Genomic DNA, 20,015 nt, shown 5'->3' on the forward strand with positions numbered 1-20,015 from the left:
TCACCCCTGAAGCTGGAATCGCAGGGGTCCCCAGCAAGGCACAGGGGGGGGAGAAGATCACAGTGCAGCAAACAGGAACCCAATGAGCAGAGATGCCGGGCTCCGCAGAAAAAGGGCAGGCCACTTCTCTCCCCAGGCAGCTAGCGGGTAGACCTCCTCCTCTCAGCAAAGCAGAGAAGGAAGTGAAGTTACCCCCCCACCACACAAACACACACACCCTCCCAGGGCTTAGCAAGATCGTTTAGGTGGGGCATAGGTATCATTGTCTTTACTAATCGCCCACCCATCAAAACGATGACCTGGCAATTAGTATATCCCAGCAACAAAATGGGGGGGAAAAAAAAAAACCTCCCAAAGAAAGGGAACGAAAGGAGAAAATCTTAACCCACAACAGCAGTAATGAAGATTACATATTCAAATATTTTCCTCAACAGCAATAGCACTAGGTACTTGCATGACACAGAACAGGAAGACATCATATTACATTTAGTACTACTGAAGTCAATGATCAAAATAATCAATGCCACAGATATTAAGCTTTCTGCTCTGGTCTATTCTAGCTTATTTTATAATGTCTGTAAAATGTTCCTGCTCTAGCAATTAAAATTTATTACCTGCAGCACTGGTAGTTCCGTCTCATCTTCGGCACCTTCCAAAACCACATTTGCAGCAGAAGCTGAAAGAAAAAAACAGACTTTTTTTTCATATTACAGGAGCTCAAAGTTCTGCAGAAAAAAGAAAACAGACCATCATTCAGGTAATTTTTCACATTTAATGAAACTGCATTCATGATAATACTTGTGAACATGAGAGTCTGTTCTTACAGAATTAATACATTTGCTGCCTGACAATTCCCATACCATCACTGAAAAAAATCACTCTTTGATGTGAAGCCAATTCATCTTGGCTTCAAGGCAAATAAATCCCTATTTAAAAAAAAAAAAAAATCTGCTCAGTCCAGTAGCTCACTTGGTAACAGCCTAATGTGCTACGACATGGGAGACCTGCAGTTCACTGGTTTTAGGTTAATGTTTGGATTTACAAAGCTTCTCTTGGAACCACAGAAACTGACAGTGGCTGACAGAAACATCTACCTAAAGTGAAGATGATTATCACAGGCTTTGAATGCCAACTCTGATCAACAGTCAAACTTGTTCATGTATGAGATCCAAATAAATGTTTACAAAAAGAACAGGGACCCCTGTTCAGAGCTAATCTGCAGAGATGTAGTATTATCTTAAAGTATTTATAGTGACACCACCCTTTGCATACACTTCTGGTTTGTATTAGAAAAATTATCATAAAAAGGGTTCCGGCACTGCTTTTTTTGTTGTTGATGTAGTTAATCAATTTGTCTCAGCCTGCTCATTTGTAAAAGCAGTTCCATTTAACATAAGAAAGCCTTGCTAAGATTCTTCATGAGAAATCTTTTTCTTAAACGTAATAAAGAGATGCAAATGAAAGTAAATTGTTATAATTTGGAAGGAATTCAAGATACTATTCATCATGGTCGAATTGATGTTTTTCTTAAAAACTGGGGTGGAAAACAGATTCAAGTGGATTGTCTCACTGCAAATTTAAATAATTTCTTGCTTGAAATTGACTTCAAAGTTAACTGTTAGTCATTATCACTCCTGTGATACACTAGAAACCTATGATATAGGACAGAAAGACAAGATTGTCCTAGGTGTAGGGTGCTCCATCTCTGAATGCCTATATCCTGAGGCTCTTCCAACTGGATTTCATCATCAACTGTCCAAGAGTTGAGGTTCACAATGACATCTCAGGTCCTGATTAACTTGAATCTCAAATCACACCACTAGATCCCCAAATATAATTTTAACACAGTAGACTCACGGTGACAATAAATCAGAACCGCAGAATGGATGGAAGGGACCCACCACGCTTAAGTGAATGGCCAGTACAATGATTGAACCCACATTATATGCACCAGGCTATGACCAACCGAGCTAATATCAAAGCCATTTTCCTCTTCCTCTCCCAACAGTGTTTACAGATTCAGACCAGGAATTGCTTCCCTTACACAAACCAGATCCACACCTTCTACTTCACACGATCCAAATTACAAGACCAACACGAAACATCCTTATTCCAGGAAATGCATTAATTAAGTAGTATTAACCTGAAAAAGTATCACCTCATAAAATCATCTTATTTACAAGCATAATTTTTATTTTGCAATATGCACCTGAAAAATGACACATGAAATCTAAGACAACTCTGACTGACTAGAGATGCTGCTTCTGTCACCACAGTGCATTCAATAACCCATGACAGACTCCTCCTAATCTTTATAATATTAACATACAAAATCTTTGAAACAAATCAAACAATAATCAGATAATCTAATTCACACTACATCTTTGAGAGCACAGATAAAGCTCTTCAGGGAATTCATTAAAATCACTTCAATTTAGTATTACAGAACCACAGAATTGTTGAAGCTGGAAAGGGTCACTAATGGTCATTTAATTGAACCTCCCAGAGCTGGATCTTCAGGACCTTGCCAAGTTCTGAGTATTTCACAGAACAGACTCCATAAACTTTCTGAGCAACCTCTTCCAGTGTTCAAACATTATTAGATTTTTTTAAAGAAAGAAAAAAAAAGCAAACCAATCAAAGTATTTAAGTTCAAATGGATTTTTTTGTATTTCAGTTTGTGCAACTGCCTCTTGCCCTGTTAAGTACCAGACTCTGACTCTGTCTTCTTTACTGCTTCCCATCAAGTATATACATATGTTGGTAAGGTCTTCCCTGAACCTTCTTTTCTTCAGGCTATACAGCCAGCCCCAACTGCTTCACCCTCTGCTCATCTGTCAGGTGTTTTAATCTATTAATAATCTTTATGGTCCTTTGCTGGACTCACTCCAGCATGTATCTCTCTTGTACTGGAGAGCCCAAACTTGGACACAGCACCCCAGTTGTGTCTCGCCAGTGCTGAGCAGACAGGAAGGATCACCTCCTATGCGCTGCTGCCAACACTCTTCCCACTGCAGCCTAGGGGCTTGCTGGCCATCTTTGCACAATGGCACAATGCTGGTTTATGATCAGTTTGCTGCACACCAGGACTCTCAAATCCTTGTCTGCAAAGCTGTTTCCCTGACGATGTGCTCCCCATGTGCAATGTTGCATGGGATGACTTCTTGTCAGGGGCTGGAACTGGTATTTCCCTTCACTGAACTCATTTTCCCAAGTTCCTTTTCTGCCTGCTTCTCCAGCCTGCTGAGGTCCCTCCAAATGGCAGCACAACCAGCTGGTGCATCAACCCCTCCTGCACCTTGTGTACCCTCTGCAAATTCACTGAGGGTGCACATCCCACTGTCCAGGTCCAGGTTAATGAAAGGTTGAACACTGCCGGAGCCACCTGTGCTACTCATCAGAGCGTCCACCAATTTAGACAGTGTTCTGTCCACCTCACTGTCCACATACATAACCCATGCTTCCATCAGTTTGTTATGATATTACAGGATTGTAATGACTGTGATTCGACATTACAGCAAGTTCCTTGCTAAAACTGAGATGAACAAAATTCACTTCTTTCCCCACATTCATGAAGGTAATGATGTTATAACAGAAATCTTTTGGGATAGTTAAGTGTGATTGCCTGTTCATAAACACATGGTGACTTCTCCCAATCACCCTCTTGTCCTTCATATGTTTGTCCTGTCCTTCCTTGCTTGGCAGTGATACCCAGGATTATTTGCTCCTTTACCTTCCAGGGACTGAGGTAACACTGGCCAACTTATCCTTGACCTCCTTGAAGAAAAGGATTAAATTCTTCTAGTCCTGAGGAATCTCCCCATGACCATCACCTTTCAAAGATGATCAAGATTATCAAATGCCTTGAATTGATATCATCAAACTCCACCAGTGCTTGTGCGTGGCTGCCAGAAGGTCCTGTGGACTTCTGTGAATCCAGTTTGTTTAAATGTTCCCTAAGCCAGTCCTCCTCCAATGAGATTAACTCTTTGCTACAGACCTTCCCATGAGTTTCAGGGGCCTGGGATTGCTGAAGGTGAGTCTTAGTAATATCAATCAAGAGAAAGAAGATTCTGAGCTCCTTGCCCTCTTTCATGTCCTTTTAACCCTGTCCTCCATTCATAAAAAGGCCCTTATTTTCCCTAGTCTCCCTTTTGCTGATATACCTGCAGAAGCTCTTTTTCTTACCTTTCACAAGTTGAATCCCTCATCAGATTCAACTCCAGGTGGGCTATGCTTTCCTAATGGCATACCTGCACTCTGTCTCTGTGTTACTCTTGGGGTGACCTGACTGTATTTGCACCTCTTGTGCGCTTCCTTTTTATGTTTGAGTTTTGCCAGGAGCTCCTGTTTGTGCACGTTGGCTTCCTGCCATTTTTACTTGCTTTCCTGCATGTGGGGATGGATCATTATTGTAGGAGATGAACCTTGAAAATCAACCAGCTCTGACCCTGTCACACAATGCAATTTCAACACTCACTTATAGTTTATTCAACAAACCAATAAATGCAATGAATGCTAAAGTCTCTTGCTATATCATTATTCTTATTCCCTGTGATTTCAGAAGTGCACTCTCCCCTTCTTTTCCAGCAATTAGATACACTAAAATTACTTGGTCTCTTTTGCACTATATATGTTGGGAAGACTTTTTGCAGCTAATACATTTTAATAAGACAGGAACTGTTCAGACTATTTTTAAACTACTGAAGAACCTTTCACAAAATAGACTAACAGACACCTGAAGACACCACCAGAAAAAACTCAAGAGTCTTCACCCAACAGTATTCAAGCTTTTCACTCACACAGACTGTATGAATTTATCTTAGCAACACTCTTCTGTATTTGCACCTAATCATCTAGCTGATTAGGAAATCTGTAATGCACATCTAATTTGATAAAGCAGTCTTCAGAAGTAAACTGTGGCCAAGACTGTTTTGGCTATGAACCTGATCTCTCAGCATGGAAATCAATATCCTCTTCTAAGGATTTACTGGGAAAAGGGCAGCAGGAGAAGAAGGTGGTAAATTTAGCTGGCCTACAACGTATCAGCAAAGAGACACAGGGTAGGTAGAAAATACAGTGCCTTGGCACAAATGGACATCTCCAAGATTAATTCATTCACCTGGAATTCACTCGCAAGAGGTTTCTGAAAAAGAAGTTCCCAGGAGTGGACCACTCATAGAAAAATTCTAACTCCACATGCAGCTCATGGCCAGCTCACTTGAACAGCACAGGCAAAACCAAAATTTTTCAGTGTGAAGAATATATTTTTGTTGTGTGCATGGTATATGTGCACGAAGAAGGATGACCTATGTCTAGGAGCTATCCCTAAAACACATATAAATCTCAGGAGCTAGAGAAACCTTTGCTAAATCCAGAATTTCCTCTAGTCTTTTGTGTTTTCTGACACAATGTAAACATACCTCAGTTGGATCACTGACTTACCACAGAGCACAGAGAAAATACATTGCAAGAAGAAACTTACTAGCTGGTAAAATTTCAAGCCCAGTAGGTATCACAGTAACCAAAAGACATGGGTGATTAACTGTACAGTTTCTCACAAAGCTACTCAAAGCAGAAAAAAAACAGCAAGGCACTATCTTAAATGCAACCTGTAATTTTGTATTTGTCACATCATTATTTAATGCACTGTGTACTCTGAAGGTTGTTAATACATGTTGGGCATTAACATCTTGTCATCTGGCACAAGCAGACAAAAGCAGAATGTGTTGATCACTAGTCCTCCTCTCCCTTTGCTAAATGGCCAAGAACTGAGGATAAGAAATTTCAGAAAGACTTTTAAGGTCTATATTATCATCATCTTATCTTTATGTATCCTCAGAGCAGGACCAAAATCCACTGGAAAAGCCGGATTTTTGGATCCATTCAAAATCTGGACATGTAATGAGAATTCCTATTCAATTCAATTCCTTCAATTATTTTTTATTTTTGTCAAGTGTTCCATTATTGCCATCAAAATTCTGATAAATAAACAGACTTGCTCATAACACTAGAAAGTAAAATTCGGTAATTATTTTCATTGTTTGGCAACGGAACTGCAGGAATATATGCCAACAAACTACTAGAAAAATGAATGTGAACACTGCAGCATTAAAATACAACAAAATGTACAAATATATACAATTATGTAATATCACATTTTATATGTAAAAGCAACCTTCTCTTCAGTAATACCCTTTCAAGCATAAGCAATTTCCAAACGTTTAAAACTATACATCCTTGAAGTGCAAAGGATGTTAAAATCTGAGGAGTTAACTCTTTGCTTTCACAGACTAATCCACCTGAGGCAGAAAAGCAACACTTCTTTTATATTCTTCTTTCACAGTCTGATTCAAGGCTGACTGACCCTGGAGTCATTCCARCCACTTCACTGAGCTGTGGGTAAGTTTAAATGAGCTACAGAAAAGTAAAAATTCTATGACTTAATGTATGGCAAAGCTATGACTAATAATAACCCTTCAAATAATGACAGCCAGTTATTATATTGTACACAGCAGAGAAAACATTGTAAATTTCTTTATACTTCTAATAATAATTTAATGAAAGGCCTATTTTTGTTTTAGTTGGGTTTCTTCCCCCTTCCAAGTTTTCAAAGAACGTATGATTCTATGGGTAGGCATGATTCCAGAGAAAATCTGCACTGATGCTGTCAGGAAAAGAGATGGTATCTTCCATGATGAGACAGCCTTTGAGTACTATAAATCAGTTTTGTGTACTTATATGCAAGTTTTTTTAGTATTTCTTCATTGTCACCACCCTATTATCAGCATCAAAGACTCTGATCTAGCCAGATAAGAATGAAGCGTTACAGATTCATCAAGGCAAAACGGGGAAAGAGCAGGGGAAGGAGGAAGAGGAGAGGGTGATGAAAGCAAATTTACAGCACCTGAAGCTTTTCATAAAATAAAAGCATCTACTTATATTTCTTTACACAAATGGCACATATGGGAAGAGGCAGCTGAAATCACCGCTGAGCCACTAAAATGTCTAAATGAGTGCTGTGTACACAGCACAGCAAGAAAAGGCAAGAAAAGAAAGAGGAGGAAAAAGCATCATCATGATCCCTTTTGATTGTCTAGAAGTTAGACCATAGAAAATTATCTGAATACATTTTCCCATTCTGTAAGCTGCCACCCGCAAGCTGAATTTTACGCAATTACTTAACTACAGACAAACAAGATGTTGGCTTCCGTGGAAGGCGATCCAAATTATTTCTGTTTTCTGAGAACAAAGATGATTGTTTCGCAAAATTACTATCCAGACCATCTCAAAAGCATGGGTTATTTAGGAAAGGACAGACTCTTTAATATAAAAAAATACTAAAAAAAAAAAAAAAAAAAAAAAAAAAAAAAAAAAAAAAAAAGGAAAACCATGATCCTGCAGTAAGCTTCTGGTGAAAAAAATCTATACGAGCATTAATGGAGACTGAACAAGAACATAAGTGTTTCCATATCTGCTCTCTACCTGCAGGTATGTATGTATAAATGTATGTACAATAAATACACATACAGGAAAAACTGAAGCTGCTATTCTCTGACTGTGATTACAATCCGAGGTTATAAATTCTATAGTACCTTAATCCAGCACTTATTCATCCCAGAAAGAATGAAATGCAGCTCTAGGAACAGCTGCAGAATATTAGGACTTCTGGAAAAACCAAGCTGTGTCAGTGAATGGAAAAGTGCTTAGCAGAAGAAAAACCAAAATATCAGTTTTACTTTGCTGAAAAAGAGATGTATTAGAAGCAGTTTCCCCCTGCGTGATTTTGATGCACAAGCCACAGCAGTGGAAGAGAATTAAATCCAAAGGCTCATAACAAACTGACAAGCCTATGCAGACAGACAAGGAAATACTCAGGAATAGAAACAGTGAGAAATAGAATAGATGTAAACATTTACTTCTGTCTCTTACACTCACGCCTTACTCTTACAACTCCAGGAGCCTGTAGCAAGCCAACCGCTGACACTACTGACACAACACTACTCATCCTTCTCCGTTAATCTTCTCCCACCTGACTAGACACATGAAAAACGACTCTAAAATACAGTAACATGTTTCTGTCCTCTGGGCTGGCATTTTAGCCGGACGGCTTTACCTTCCCCTCCCCCCCCCAGCAGAACACCCCGGCAGTGCGGCACTGCCCAGATACGAGTGCTCCGGGCTGGGTTCGGCGGCCGCCCCACCAAGCTGCTCCCAATCCCAGGGCAGTTTCCCGTCCCTGCCCGCAGCCCCCGACTCCGCACAGCGCCCCGCGGGCGGGAGGCGCTCCCGGCGCTGCCCCAGCGCCGCCCGGCCGTGCTCCAGCCCGGATCGCCAACAAACTTCGGGAACAGGGGCACCGCGGCTCCCTCGCCAGCTTCCCCGCGCGGGGCGGGACAGAGCAGACAGGAAGCGGCGGCGGCTCCGGCGCCACTCCGAGCTCTCCAGTTCTCCGTGCCCTCCTCCCCACCTCCTCGGAGGAGCCGAGCGTCCCGGCTCTCCTCCCTTCACCACGCCATGGCGGCCCGGCCCGGCCCCCACCACTCACCCCGGGCGCAGAGCGGCGGGAGAAGGAAGACGAGGTGGGCGCAGGCGGCGAAGAGGAGCCAGCGGCTGCAGCTGGGCTCCCGAGACATCTTGGCGGGGGCCGCTGAGCCGCACGGCGCTGGGAGGAGGCGAGGGACACGGGGCGCCCGGCAGCCCGCCTCTGCCGCAGGAGCGAGGCCGAGCGGCCTCCGGCTGGTGGCGGTGAGGCCGTCGCCGCCTGTCCGCCCTCCTCCTCCTCCTCGCTTCCCCTTCCCTCCTCCCGGCAGGACCGGCCGCCAGCGCCGACAGCAGGAGGAGGTCCTCGGCGGCCGCGGCGCCCTCTGGCGGCGACAGCGGAAGAGGCAGCGCCCTGCGGCCCCGCGTTCCCCTGGGCTCCCCGCCCTGTCGGTGCACCTGACACGGGACACCGGCCGCTCCGGGGGTCCGGCGCTGAGCATCCCACCCGAAATAGTGCCGACATGCACAGCTCTCCTTAGCCAGTAACTCTTCTTAACCGTCCATTGGAACGGGCTGCCCAGGGAGGTGGTTGAATCACCGACCTTGGAGGTGCTCAAGGAAAGACTGGGTGTGGCACTCAGTCCCGTGGTGTGGTTGATACAGTAGTGTTCGGTCGTGGCTTGGTCTCAATGATCTCAGAGGTCTTTTTCAACCTAATAGGTTCTGTTACTCAGTGAAATGTTACCCAGCACTCCAACAGGAACCGCATCCACCAGAGCAAGGGACCTGATTTATTTCTAAAACAACCGTCCCAAGCCCTTGCCCAAGAGCACACACGGCACCTTTACACAGCGTTTCCGAAACTACCTGTGTGACCAGGAGTGGGACTCGGGGTGCAGTACGGGAGTGCGGGAGTACAGGCATGTGACCTGGAGCACAGCCTTGGCACTGGAGACTCCACAGCTAAAATGACTCACCCCTTTTGGCTAAAGAAATGCAGACCTGGAGCTGCACAAACCTGGTTTTAGGGGCAACATAGAGGACTAAATAGTATCTAACATGCATATATGTCATGATACAGGCAGTAAATACAGATGTAAAAGAGCCTCAGACAAACGAAGAAAGATAAAGAATGTAAAACTTTGTTAGCAAACAAAAAATGATCCCCTATGAATCCTGGAGAAAGGAAAAAGCAACCATCCACAGGAATGCCTGATTTGTCCTATATGCTGACATATGCTATAACATCCATAAACTCCATATGCTGACAACTTGCTATAACATCCCCCACACACCCCAGATTTAAACTGCTGTCCTTCTGAGCCAGGAAAGCTACAGAAATACAAGCAGTGATAGGACTAGAAACACAGCAATGTGTAGAAAATGTTCAGTATACTGTTATTCTTTCTTTTTCTGTAACAATTAGATGTATATTAATAATTATTAGAATCTTCAAGTGTCAACTGTAGTAGCAAGAAACAAAAAATTATTGGCATTTAACATACAATGCGTGCTTTCGCTTTGTCCTTAAATGTAATTTTGAGTGTAACACCTGGTGCCCCTGTGTAACAATTCTTTACATTCTGGGTACACATAAGCATGAATTCCAGACAGGTCAATTTGTACACATTTTCCCATCAAATACTTTTCACACAGACCCCTTCTAGCAGCCCAACCATTCAGTACCCCTGACCGCACTGGAGACAAATGGTGCAACATCCAGGTGAGCCATAAACTATTTTTAATCCAGTAAGGCCAACAGCATGGGATTCAAGTTGGATCTTCCTTCATAATTCTGCAGCCTTTAGATCTACAGCGTTCTTTTCCTGACAGGTCATGTGGTTACAATAGGACACTTTAAGGATTCCAGAGAAGTGATTGTGAAGATGAATGGAAACCTTTTCACAGTGATAAATGCTCACTCCCACTGCAAGCTTAGGTAAGCACATCTATATCACAGCAACTTGGTAGTAGAACTCACACTTTCCTTTAAAACTATCACAATACAAGTATGTTAGCCAGGCTTCCTTGGAGTACTCAACTTTCTTTATGTATTTGCTAAACACACACCCCCTGATATTGCAAGAGAAGGGAAAATGAGGCACAAGTGTGAACAACAACTGCTTTGTTGCTGTCATTCCAATTCACGAAATAAGTTACTGGCGTCAAGAATAATAATCCTGATGCTAGCTAAATAGAAACTTACATACTGTTTCCCTGTCTGATTTTATGTGCATGCTCATCATTACCAGGGAAAAAAAAGTTTATGGAAGTTATCCTTCCATTTTGGGATTAAAACAATATAATAGAGATGGAACCTTCTGCTTAACATTTATGTCTGCATTTGCTTGGTTTTCCTTGTAAGCTTCCTCAGCTATTCCTCCCCTTTCTCTCATTTCTCTGTTTTGTGCTGGTTTCTTCAAGTATTCAAGTCACAAGGGTCATGTCCTCAACAGCTGGGATAAACTTAAGACTTTTCACTTTCAGAATGGTTAAGATATACCCATATTTCAATGTTTCCCCGTGCAGCAAGTCTGTAAAGAAAACAAACAAACAAACAAACGGCCTTTTGCTGAGATTTAATAAGTGTTTTGGCTTGTCACAAATATAAGAAAAATTCTGTTGTAGCTACCCCAAGATATATGGAAGTCTTCCATAAAACTTGGTGTTCTCCGACTGTTACGAAAAACAGCACTTAAGTGTTTTAAATCTTATATTTAGACCTATAAGGAGGAAGTAGGAAATAAAGCTTTTTCTTGAATTCTACAATTCTACATACACACTCAGATTGAGTTTGTTTGTTATTCTAACTACCCCACTGAGAATTTCCATCTCAGGAAGATCGAAAATGGAGGAAGATGGAAAGGAGGCTTAGTGGTGTTCCAAACCTCTGTGTTCCTTAACAGAAAGAAACACAGAGGTTTGGAACACCACTAAGCCTCCTTTCTTTATAGAATTGCATATATTTTAGATACCCAAATAATACAAATGATTTGTCATCCCACCTCTGTTGCTGTCCCACCTCTGAGATTAAAAAAGAGGGATGCAAATACAACAAAATACTGACAGATACACAAATGTAAAGTTATGCATATCAAATACAAAAGCTGGCATATGATTCAATGGTGGTTTGTTTGTTCTTTTGTGCAGGCACTGCAGCAGTGCCTCCAGATAGTCTGGTGGCTCTGTCATCTCTTTCTCTAGAAGGGCTATAATACAGGAAAGGAGAGAAATTATGAACCAGACACAACAGCAGTTACTGAGTTAGAGAACTTGACTGCAACTATTTTGTTCTTTTAGCCATGTGAGAAATGTTTAACCCAGGAGTGACAGATTTTTCATAGTTCCTTTCACTGTGTGGGGCAGAATGATCTTTCTGTCAGAGACGGGCCTGCAAATCATATGATTTCAATTCTGTTCCAGCTCTTCCTCAGGCTTCTGCAATTGGGCTTCTCTGTCCTACTCAGAAAGCCACATAAGGAGGCGCATTAAGCGATGACTAATCCTGTGAAAAGAAGCAAAACCAACCCAAATTAGTTCAGCATCATACAAGTACATTTTGAACCACAACACGCATCTGGAAACACAGTTTCTCAGCTCTCAGCTACTCAAGACAGTAATGCAATGACAGTCCCATTTCATTAGTATATACTCTGATATACTGATACTCTGGAATACACCTACATCTGTCAAACCCTAAGCAGAGAGCTTGAGCGTGGGAGCTCTGATACTCTGCATCGCACAGATCTGARCTACACTTCCTTGTCCCCTTTGAGCACTCTACACAGCTGTCCCTGGGAGAAATCTGCAATAGTGGGGAAAACCCCACACTCCAGACATGACTCAGTCAATGTCACTTGGCCTGGGACTTGCCCCATCTTACTCAGAACTGATAACGTTGCAGGATCAGCACATGCGTGCTGACAGCCAAACTGCTGAGGAAACTCAGCACTCCAGTCAACCCCTGTGGCAGCCGACAGTGTAGTCTGAGTTTAGTCTCCTTTCTTCCTGGCTTAATTTTGGGGAGAACATTCTTTTAATTAAAATTTGAGGACTCCATTTGAGCCAAGTCCTAGAGCCTTCAATCAAAGCTTTTGAGAGAACTGGTGTGGAGCTGTAGCAACAAGTCCTGGGATGAGTTCAGTGAAGCAATTTTTTATGATGGAGACTGCTGTTATTAAATTTCACACCCTCTAGAAAGGACCTGGGCTTGAAACATCAGTCACAGATTCTTATAAGATTCTAAAGATGGATCAAAGACAATTCCTTTCCTATGGGGCAGTAATGACTGCTTAACTATCTTTGCCAGTCAGCTGCTCCATCTTCAGGTGGAGAAACAGTGAAAATACCTTCTGCAATATGTCTTCTGGAGCACATTATAGGATTGTCCAAGAGGCAGAATATATACACTCAGGGGAGGGGGCAGGATACAGGAATTTCAACACCTTTCAACCATTGCAGACTGAGCCACAGGTAAGAAAGAGAAGATCTATCAAGCTGTGGAACTTGACACAGGTCCCCAAAGTACAGGTGATGATGAGATTGTGAGATGCTCCTGTCTACTGTACTGCACACAGTCAAGGGGAAACTTCTATAGGCAGATAAAGAGGACCGAAGCTTTTCAGCCTTGATCAAGCCAAGGGCTTGGTTCCCACTTCCTTGGTCAAAGGAACAGCTTATCTAAAGAACTGTCAGACTGGCTGCTTTCTCCTGTTTGGTCTCCTGCTGCTTCCATCTGACACAGAACTGCCTCGACCAAGCACATCTGAGCCTTTTATATTTTCCCTGCTGAAATACAGCTATTTAAAAATACAAAATATTAGTCCTAACCTGCCTGATACTGTCTTTTAATAAATTACTTAAAGTATCACCTTTTCAACCAAAGGTCGAAGTGTAGATAAGCAATAAGGAATTTAAGTGAGCAAAATCATATATGAAGAAAATGCTTCCACATGTTTTAAAGAGCTTAGTGGCTACATTAACTACTTTCCCCAGATTCTAATTCCTACAAGAAAAGAAACAAGTGGTATAAAGAATCACCTGCCTTTCTCAATTGATATGGAACTAAGTCATAGTGACAGGGGAAAAAAATTAGGCAAACTGTTCAAGGAACACTGAAGTGGGTTCAAATAATGTCCTATGAATTTGTCTTTAATTTTTCTGCTGGTTTGCTAAGTTGCAAATAACATGATCACTCAAGCATTGGTTAACTTGCATCAGCTCCTGGGATTTGTGCCTCAGGATGTCACATTCCTCACAAATAGGTTCCATATATTTTGTTTTGCCTTATTACACCTGCACTATAAACCATTTCAGTTCAGGAACCAACTCAAAGTTGTTATGACATCCCAATTTGGCAGCCGAGAAAAAAAGTATCCCTGAGAGTGGAAGAGACAAGTAGTCACAGTAATATCCAGAGATGTTCAAACAGCATGAAACATCTTAACAAGGTTTTAAGGTTTTAGAACCTAGAAAAATCAATCCTACAAGATGGTGGCACCAAAGACTTTGGGATATGTCTGTTTTACAGCTTTTAATGCCCATAATCTCAAGAAGCATAGGGGCTTTATACTTAGATATAAACACTCTAAGCAGTGGCAGGAACGTAACAGCTGGTTTCCTTAGCTGAAGTAGTTTTCTTTTGAACCAGTCGGGTGTGCACAATAATCACATTAGAAACAGTTTAGAGCTGGGTGTTGGACCAGATGACCTCAAAAGGTCTTTCCCAGCTTAATTATTCTCTTATTTTGAGATAGCAGGGAGAAAAATAGAAAAAGACATGACGCCTACSTGACATATACCTGCAGGCAAAATCAGTCATTTTGGATATGTAAACTCACTCCAAGCTCAGAAGTTGGTATTTGCTGCCTGTTGAGACATTCCACCTAGGCAAAACAGCAAAGTCATTGTATCAGTCATTATAAAAGGTAAAATGATTCAATTCTGAGCTTGCCAACCATCGTTGCTTATGAACAGGTCACCTAACAACCATCCCTTGATATGAACAAAACCACAAGAAATATCTTCTATGCAACAAAAATAGATTTAATTATGGCTGAAAAGAACATCTGCATCCTGATCGTCTCCACTCAAAGGTTGTCATCTGYCGTGTCCTTCTGAGTAACATAAAGGGAAACAAGGCCGGGATAGTTAACCACATGAGGAATCTATTGATCAAAACTGGCAGTAGGAGCCAGAGCACTCCTCGTTCCAGAAATTTTCAGTTATGAAGTGGCCTTTAGGAGCCATTACAGCCTGGTGTCATTTCAAAGCAACTGCAGCCTGTATTAGCCTCAAAGCAGTTTTAGATTATGTCCACCAGCAATTGCTCTCTTAGGACTGTTTCATTCTGATTTTGATGTGGAAAGTCAAACAAAACTAGATCAATAACCCACAGAATGCCACATGTGGTACAGCACCATTCAAATACAACAACATCAAGTCAATATGACACAGGGAAGCAACAAAAGTCAAAAGAAGGCAACATCATCTAGAAAAACATTGCCCAAACCCTGAAAATACACAGTCCTAAGTCAAAACCACTCAGTTAAGAATCTGGAAAAACTGTTTTGTGACCAAGCAGTGTGGCACGCTGGGCATAACAGCAGTAGCAAGTTTTTACACAGCTGTACAGAAAACACAACCAATTCTAAGAAAATAACCACGACATGCACAGCAAACCTCAATAACAAGCTTTGTGAAGACAGCATGGAAAACAATTAGTTTGTTAAATTTTACCTAAAAAACTGTAAAAACTCCTTCCTTCATAAGAGCCCGTATGGTGCTATCCTTCCCCCCAAGTTGAGCAGGAACCCAAACTGGCCAAAGACATATTCCATATTATACGAAGTTATGCTACCCAATAGATGTTGTGTTAGAAGAAGGGGTGTGTATGTGGGTGATTGGCCTGCAAGGTGTCTGATGGCTGAGGAGATTGGCTAGACACTGCACTAAGAGGTAGCAATTGCCTTGGAATCACTTAGATCTTTCCATCTCTTTTTCCTCCATTTATCTAAGTGTCTTTATCTCAACCCACAACTTTTTCTCTCCTTTTATGCACTGTCAGGATGGGAGAGGAGGAAGAGTGAGGGTAGCAGCAGTGGGGGTGCTTAGCTCTCGGACAGGGTCAACCCACTGGTAACTATCTTAAATCCATGACAATCTGGTCTTTTCATCTTCTTTACTTCTTTACTTGGTAGTTAATTTAATGTAACAGGTTTTGGTCTGAATAGTAAGTTTGAAAGACAAATCATTGTTTCCAGCAGATTTATCTACTACAGAATGTACAGTGTTAAAATCATTGGGAGGGATTGAACTGGATTTAGGTGAGGCTGTTTCATATCTGCTCACAGCAGGACTCAGGCTGACTCTCAAACCATGGAGTCACCAGAAACCAAAAGTTTCTTTCAGTTGTGCAAGGCATTGACTCCCAGTTCCTGGCTGACAATGAGCTTCAAATCTTGCTGGAGCCAAAGGGTGCTTCTTTGTTTTAATTTTACGACATTATTTCTCATCGTATCCTTAATGGGCCTAGAGAAAATCCTTATACAGTTTTTCAGTACTTGAGAAATAGTCTCATRTTTCTTTTCAATTTCTGTTGCCACTGAAAAGAATAAAAAAATAGAATGCTTCCAATGTTAGATCACCATCCTCACCCATTCTCGTAGTGTGATTCTCACTTTTCAGCTCTGGAACTGAGTTATCTGTTCCTTCAAGTTTATTTGTGAGGCTCTAAAAGAATGAAAGGCCTTGAACTTAAAGAACTGCACTGTGACCATTTCTAGAGGAATAAAAACATACAGAGCTGGTCAGATTATGCACTACAAACAGATAATCCAAGAGATTTATTTTAACAATCCGGTCTTCAATTCTGCAGCTGGCTCATATTCTAGTGARCAATTCCTTACAAGACTTAACAGCAACAAGTAGCAGGTCCATAAATTGTTTATAGCAGATACTGCTGATAGGTTATTCAATATTGTTTCCGAAAATGCAACTGGTTGGCAATATTTTCTAAGAATCAGAAATACCTTTATGCAGATTTCTATTTATGTTAAACATATATCTTTAGGTTGAACAGCCAACATATATGGAAACAGGGTTGGGGATACTTTAATCCAAATTTTAAAAAATACAAACAAACAAGCCCACTATTACTCTTCCAGTTTTCATCAGAATGCCTTCCCCCAAGTAAGTTAGTACTGACACTGATCTACATAACTTTGACAGTGCTCTTCCATGAGACTCTCTGAAACAACGGCAAAGCTTAATTCTGCACTTTTGCCTCAAATATTGCCATAAAGTAGAAATTACTGGAAATACTGCATTTCTTTTTACTGGCTCATTCACTTCCACCATAGTAACCACTGTGTATAACTGGTCAGACAATTTCCAAAATGCAGTCTCTGACAGTTTAATTAATCTGAAGACAAAATACAATTAGTTATCTACTATCTGAGCACTTCGTATGATAAATGTAATGAACCCTGGAAAAAAAATTTATACCAGTGTAAGGAAAGGTGTATTTGTTTAATGCTTTTACACCAGTCTCCTGATTTGGAACAAAGTTATTGTCCCTGCCAGGTAGGAGTTCGAGGTCCAGTTAAAAAGACCTAAATGCATTTTAAAAGTAAACCTAGAGGAATCTCAACCTTACAGAAACACATAGTGGTATCTGATATATTGGCCCTGCTGTGGACACAAATCAGCTCTTAATTAAAAATTAATTTAAAACTGAACTTTTATTAAAGACAATAAAACACACAGGTGCTATTCCTGCTTTTTGCATAATTGCACAGCTTCATCACAGGCTGGCTGGTGCATATGCACATGAAAGAAGTTTGGCTGTACAGAATATCTTTCCATTTCAGCATTTGAAATCAAAACACCACTTCCCTAAACTGAGCAACATCAGTTCTTGGTTAAAAATCCATTACTATTTAAAGCAAGATGATGACTTAAATCAAACTAAAAAAAGTAAAGAGAAGAGAGAGAAAAAAGAAGGCTACTAGTTCTGCATTCTGGCTTGCCTTATGTAGTTATGCTAAAGGAAAAAAAGCAGAGCCAACACTGTGAAACTTCAGCTAGAAGGCGGCTATATGGCTTATGTGAGGCAATGGCACCACCCAATGTCCAGAAGTTATACATAAATTTGTTTTCTTTATTGATCCAAGAGCAAAAAAACCCCCAACTCCAAACTCAGCAAACTACATGCAATGCTTATTAAAAATCATAACTGTGTGCAAAGGCTTGGCTTAGGCATAATTTTACAAGATGTGGCAAGTTGCTAAACAGACAAATATTTCTTTAGTTTCAGCTTGAAATCTCTGTAAAATGAATATTAATGTAGCCCAGGTAAATCTATTCAAGCTATCAAAACACCTTTACCAACATTTTTGTAAGGTCCTTGTTATTTTAGCTTCTCACTTTTTTAGCCCACTGTGTTGAGGCCTTTCACAGGGATCAGTGTTCAGCATGTTTCAAGCAGTGCAGGGACTTTACTATTGCCCTACTAAAAGGAAAATTCTTGCACAATAATCCAGTTTTGATAAATGGATGAATCTAGCCAGTTCATTGGCTAGATGAATGTTCAAAAGACATTAGCTTTTTAGGAGGCACCTGTAACTAGAAATAATTTAAAGAGTTTATAATACTGGAAAACTTCAGCAGGAGATCATTAATGACAATTACTGTTAAAAAAGTACATGTCATTTTTGTTTGGAATTTTGCCCTCATCCCTCTACTAGAGGAACATTATGTGACTGTGTCTGAAATAAAAAAGTGCTCTAATAAGGACATACCTGTTACTTGTGTAATTTTAAGTCTATTAGTTATGAGCTCCCCAGCGCTCCCTGCGGGAAAGACGACACGAGACTCCGAGAGGCAGGTCCAGGTTCTTCTTTATTAGTCTTCTCTTCCAGCTCTTTCAGCTATAGTGATTCCAGCTCTGGCTCTTACTAGCTACTAGCAYGCTTTTTATACGCTTTTCTTATCTCCCAGCTTCCAAAGTACACCAATCACACAGGTCCCAGTCAGATGACACAGCCAGGCACTCTCCAATGTCCATGTAGCATGTTCTAGTCTGTGATTGGTAGATAGTTTCATTTGTCCAATCCCATTCATCTCCATGGCTGGCTGCGTCAGCTTAGCCCATCCCTTACTATGTCATTTAGCTCATGCGCATACTACTCATTAGTCCTGCCCATACTAAATCCGAGCCCAGCCCCCATACATAGCTGTAAGATAGCGAGGGCCATGACAATTAGTAAACGTAAATGTTTATTTATATCACTTTGCTGATGATGTGTTCTACACTATAAAGCATTCTGCCAGCTCTTTGAGTTATCTTCAATTCTTCCAAATCATCTATAAATGTAAATACAAAACTAAATGCAGCAAATCGTGCATATTTACAAAAGCRCTCACATCACAAAAGGTATTATTATATTAAGATCTATATCCCTGTATTAGAATGTTCTGATATTTTTTCAAATACTACTTTTTTCTTTGCACTTGCTAGTTCATTATGCATCTATGCGTCCTGCTTTTTTTTCCACCATATTAATAACTGAATCTTATGGTCACATGACAAATTCAGAATACATGTAATATTTCTTAGTCAACATATTGATTTKTTTTCTTAAAAATAAATTTCTGTAGTTTTGGATGCACCACCTTTGAGACATTCCTTGAAAAGGGAGCAATTTTACCTATTAATCATTGAGCCTGTCAATTTTTAACTCTCAGTATTTCATCTTCCATCCAACATAGAGCTTTCATATGAAGACAGTTCGAAGTTTTCAGCTCTCAGATTACATTTTGTTAACACATTTATGTTTCAGCATGTTGAAGATAGACAGAATTTAAAATAGCCCTAAGTATAGCTATAGATGTACTATAAACACTCAAAGGAAAGTTTTATAATCCTCCATTTGTGGAAATTGTTGACTTTATGAGAATGAAAGTGGGGAAATTACATATCTACATTTATTTTTGAAAAAGACAAAAGTGTTTGATTTGTGTATGCATAGATACAGTGAAACACACACTTATAAAAGACACTTTATTACATGATCTTTCAAAGCATGCTCACTGTAACCTGTATTGTGTATATTTATGTACTTAGTTATCTTTTCACAATGTCCAGGCCTAACTCCTCAGTCAGTAGATTTTCTGAAAGTTACTGAAAAAGTAAGTTATTTCTTAGTGTCTGTACAGAAGATCCTGATACTATATTGGGTTTCTTTTGTTTTGTTTCTTCTTTTAATTAGTCAAAATCTGAACAGTCTTTGAAGTGCTTGGGATACTTTCTAGTAAAAAAATGGCTTGGATTACTGTCAAAAATTCATAACAAGTACATGTCCTACTAATAATGTAAGTGATATTTTTAAAACATTCTACCAATGTTGAAATCACAAGAAGTCTGCATAATCCGTGCACATCTAATTAGCACTGAGTCATACAAATGATACATAATGATTTGGCAGCATATTGCCAGATGGTTTGCTATCAGATCAAGTAGTAATAACTTA

General features: G+C 40.6%; 1 protein-coding gene and 1 long non-coding RNA gene across 2 annotated transcripts in view; both read right to left on the bottom strand.

Moving 5' to 3' along the window:
* B3GLCT (beta 3-glucosyltransferase) overlaps positions 1–8,840 on the bottom strand; it is a 51,943-nt gene extending 43,103 nt beyond the window's left edge. The window contains exons 1-2 of the mRNA XM_057385923.1: positions 8,549–8,840; positions 615–676 (exon numbers count right to left, since the gene is read on the bottom strand). Coding sequence (XP_057241906.1) covers positions 615–676; positions 8,549–8,636 — 150 coding nt within the window. The 5' untranslated portion in view covers positions 8,637–8,840. The remainder of the gene's footprint in view (positions 1–614; positions 677–8,548) is intronic.
* Positions 8,841–11,032: 2,192 nt separating this feature from the next.
* LOC130585435 (uncharacterized) lies at positions 11,033–18,419 on the bottom strand. The gene is made up of 3 exons (XR_008966597.1): positions 18,285–18,419; positions 14,275–14,369; positions 11,033–11,989 (listed from the first exon to the last, which is right to left on the bottom strand). It is a non-coding gene; the product is annotated as an uncharacterized LOC130585435 (long non-coding RNA).
* Between the last annotated feature and the right edge of the window lie 1,596 nt (positions 18,420–20,015).

The sequence above is a fragment of the Malurus melanocephalus genome, unplaced genomic scaffold (genome assembly GCF_030028575.1).
Source record: "Malurus melanocephalus ecotype Western Australia unplaced genomic scaffold, MMel_1.1 scaffold_888, whole genome shotgun sequence".
NCBI classification, from domain to species: Eukaryota; Metazoa; Chordata; class Aves; order Passeriformes; family Maluridae; genus Malurus; species Malurus melanocephalus.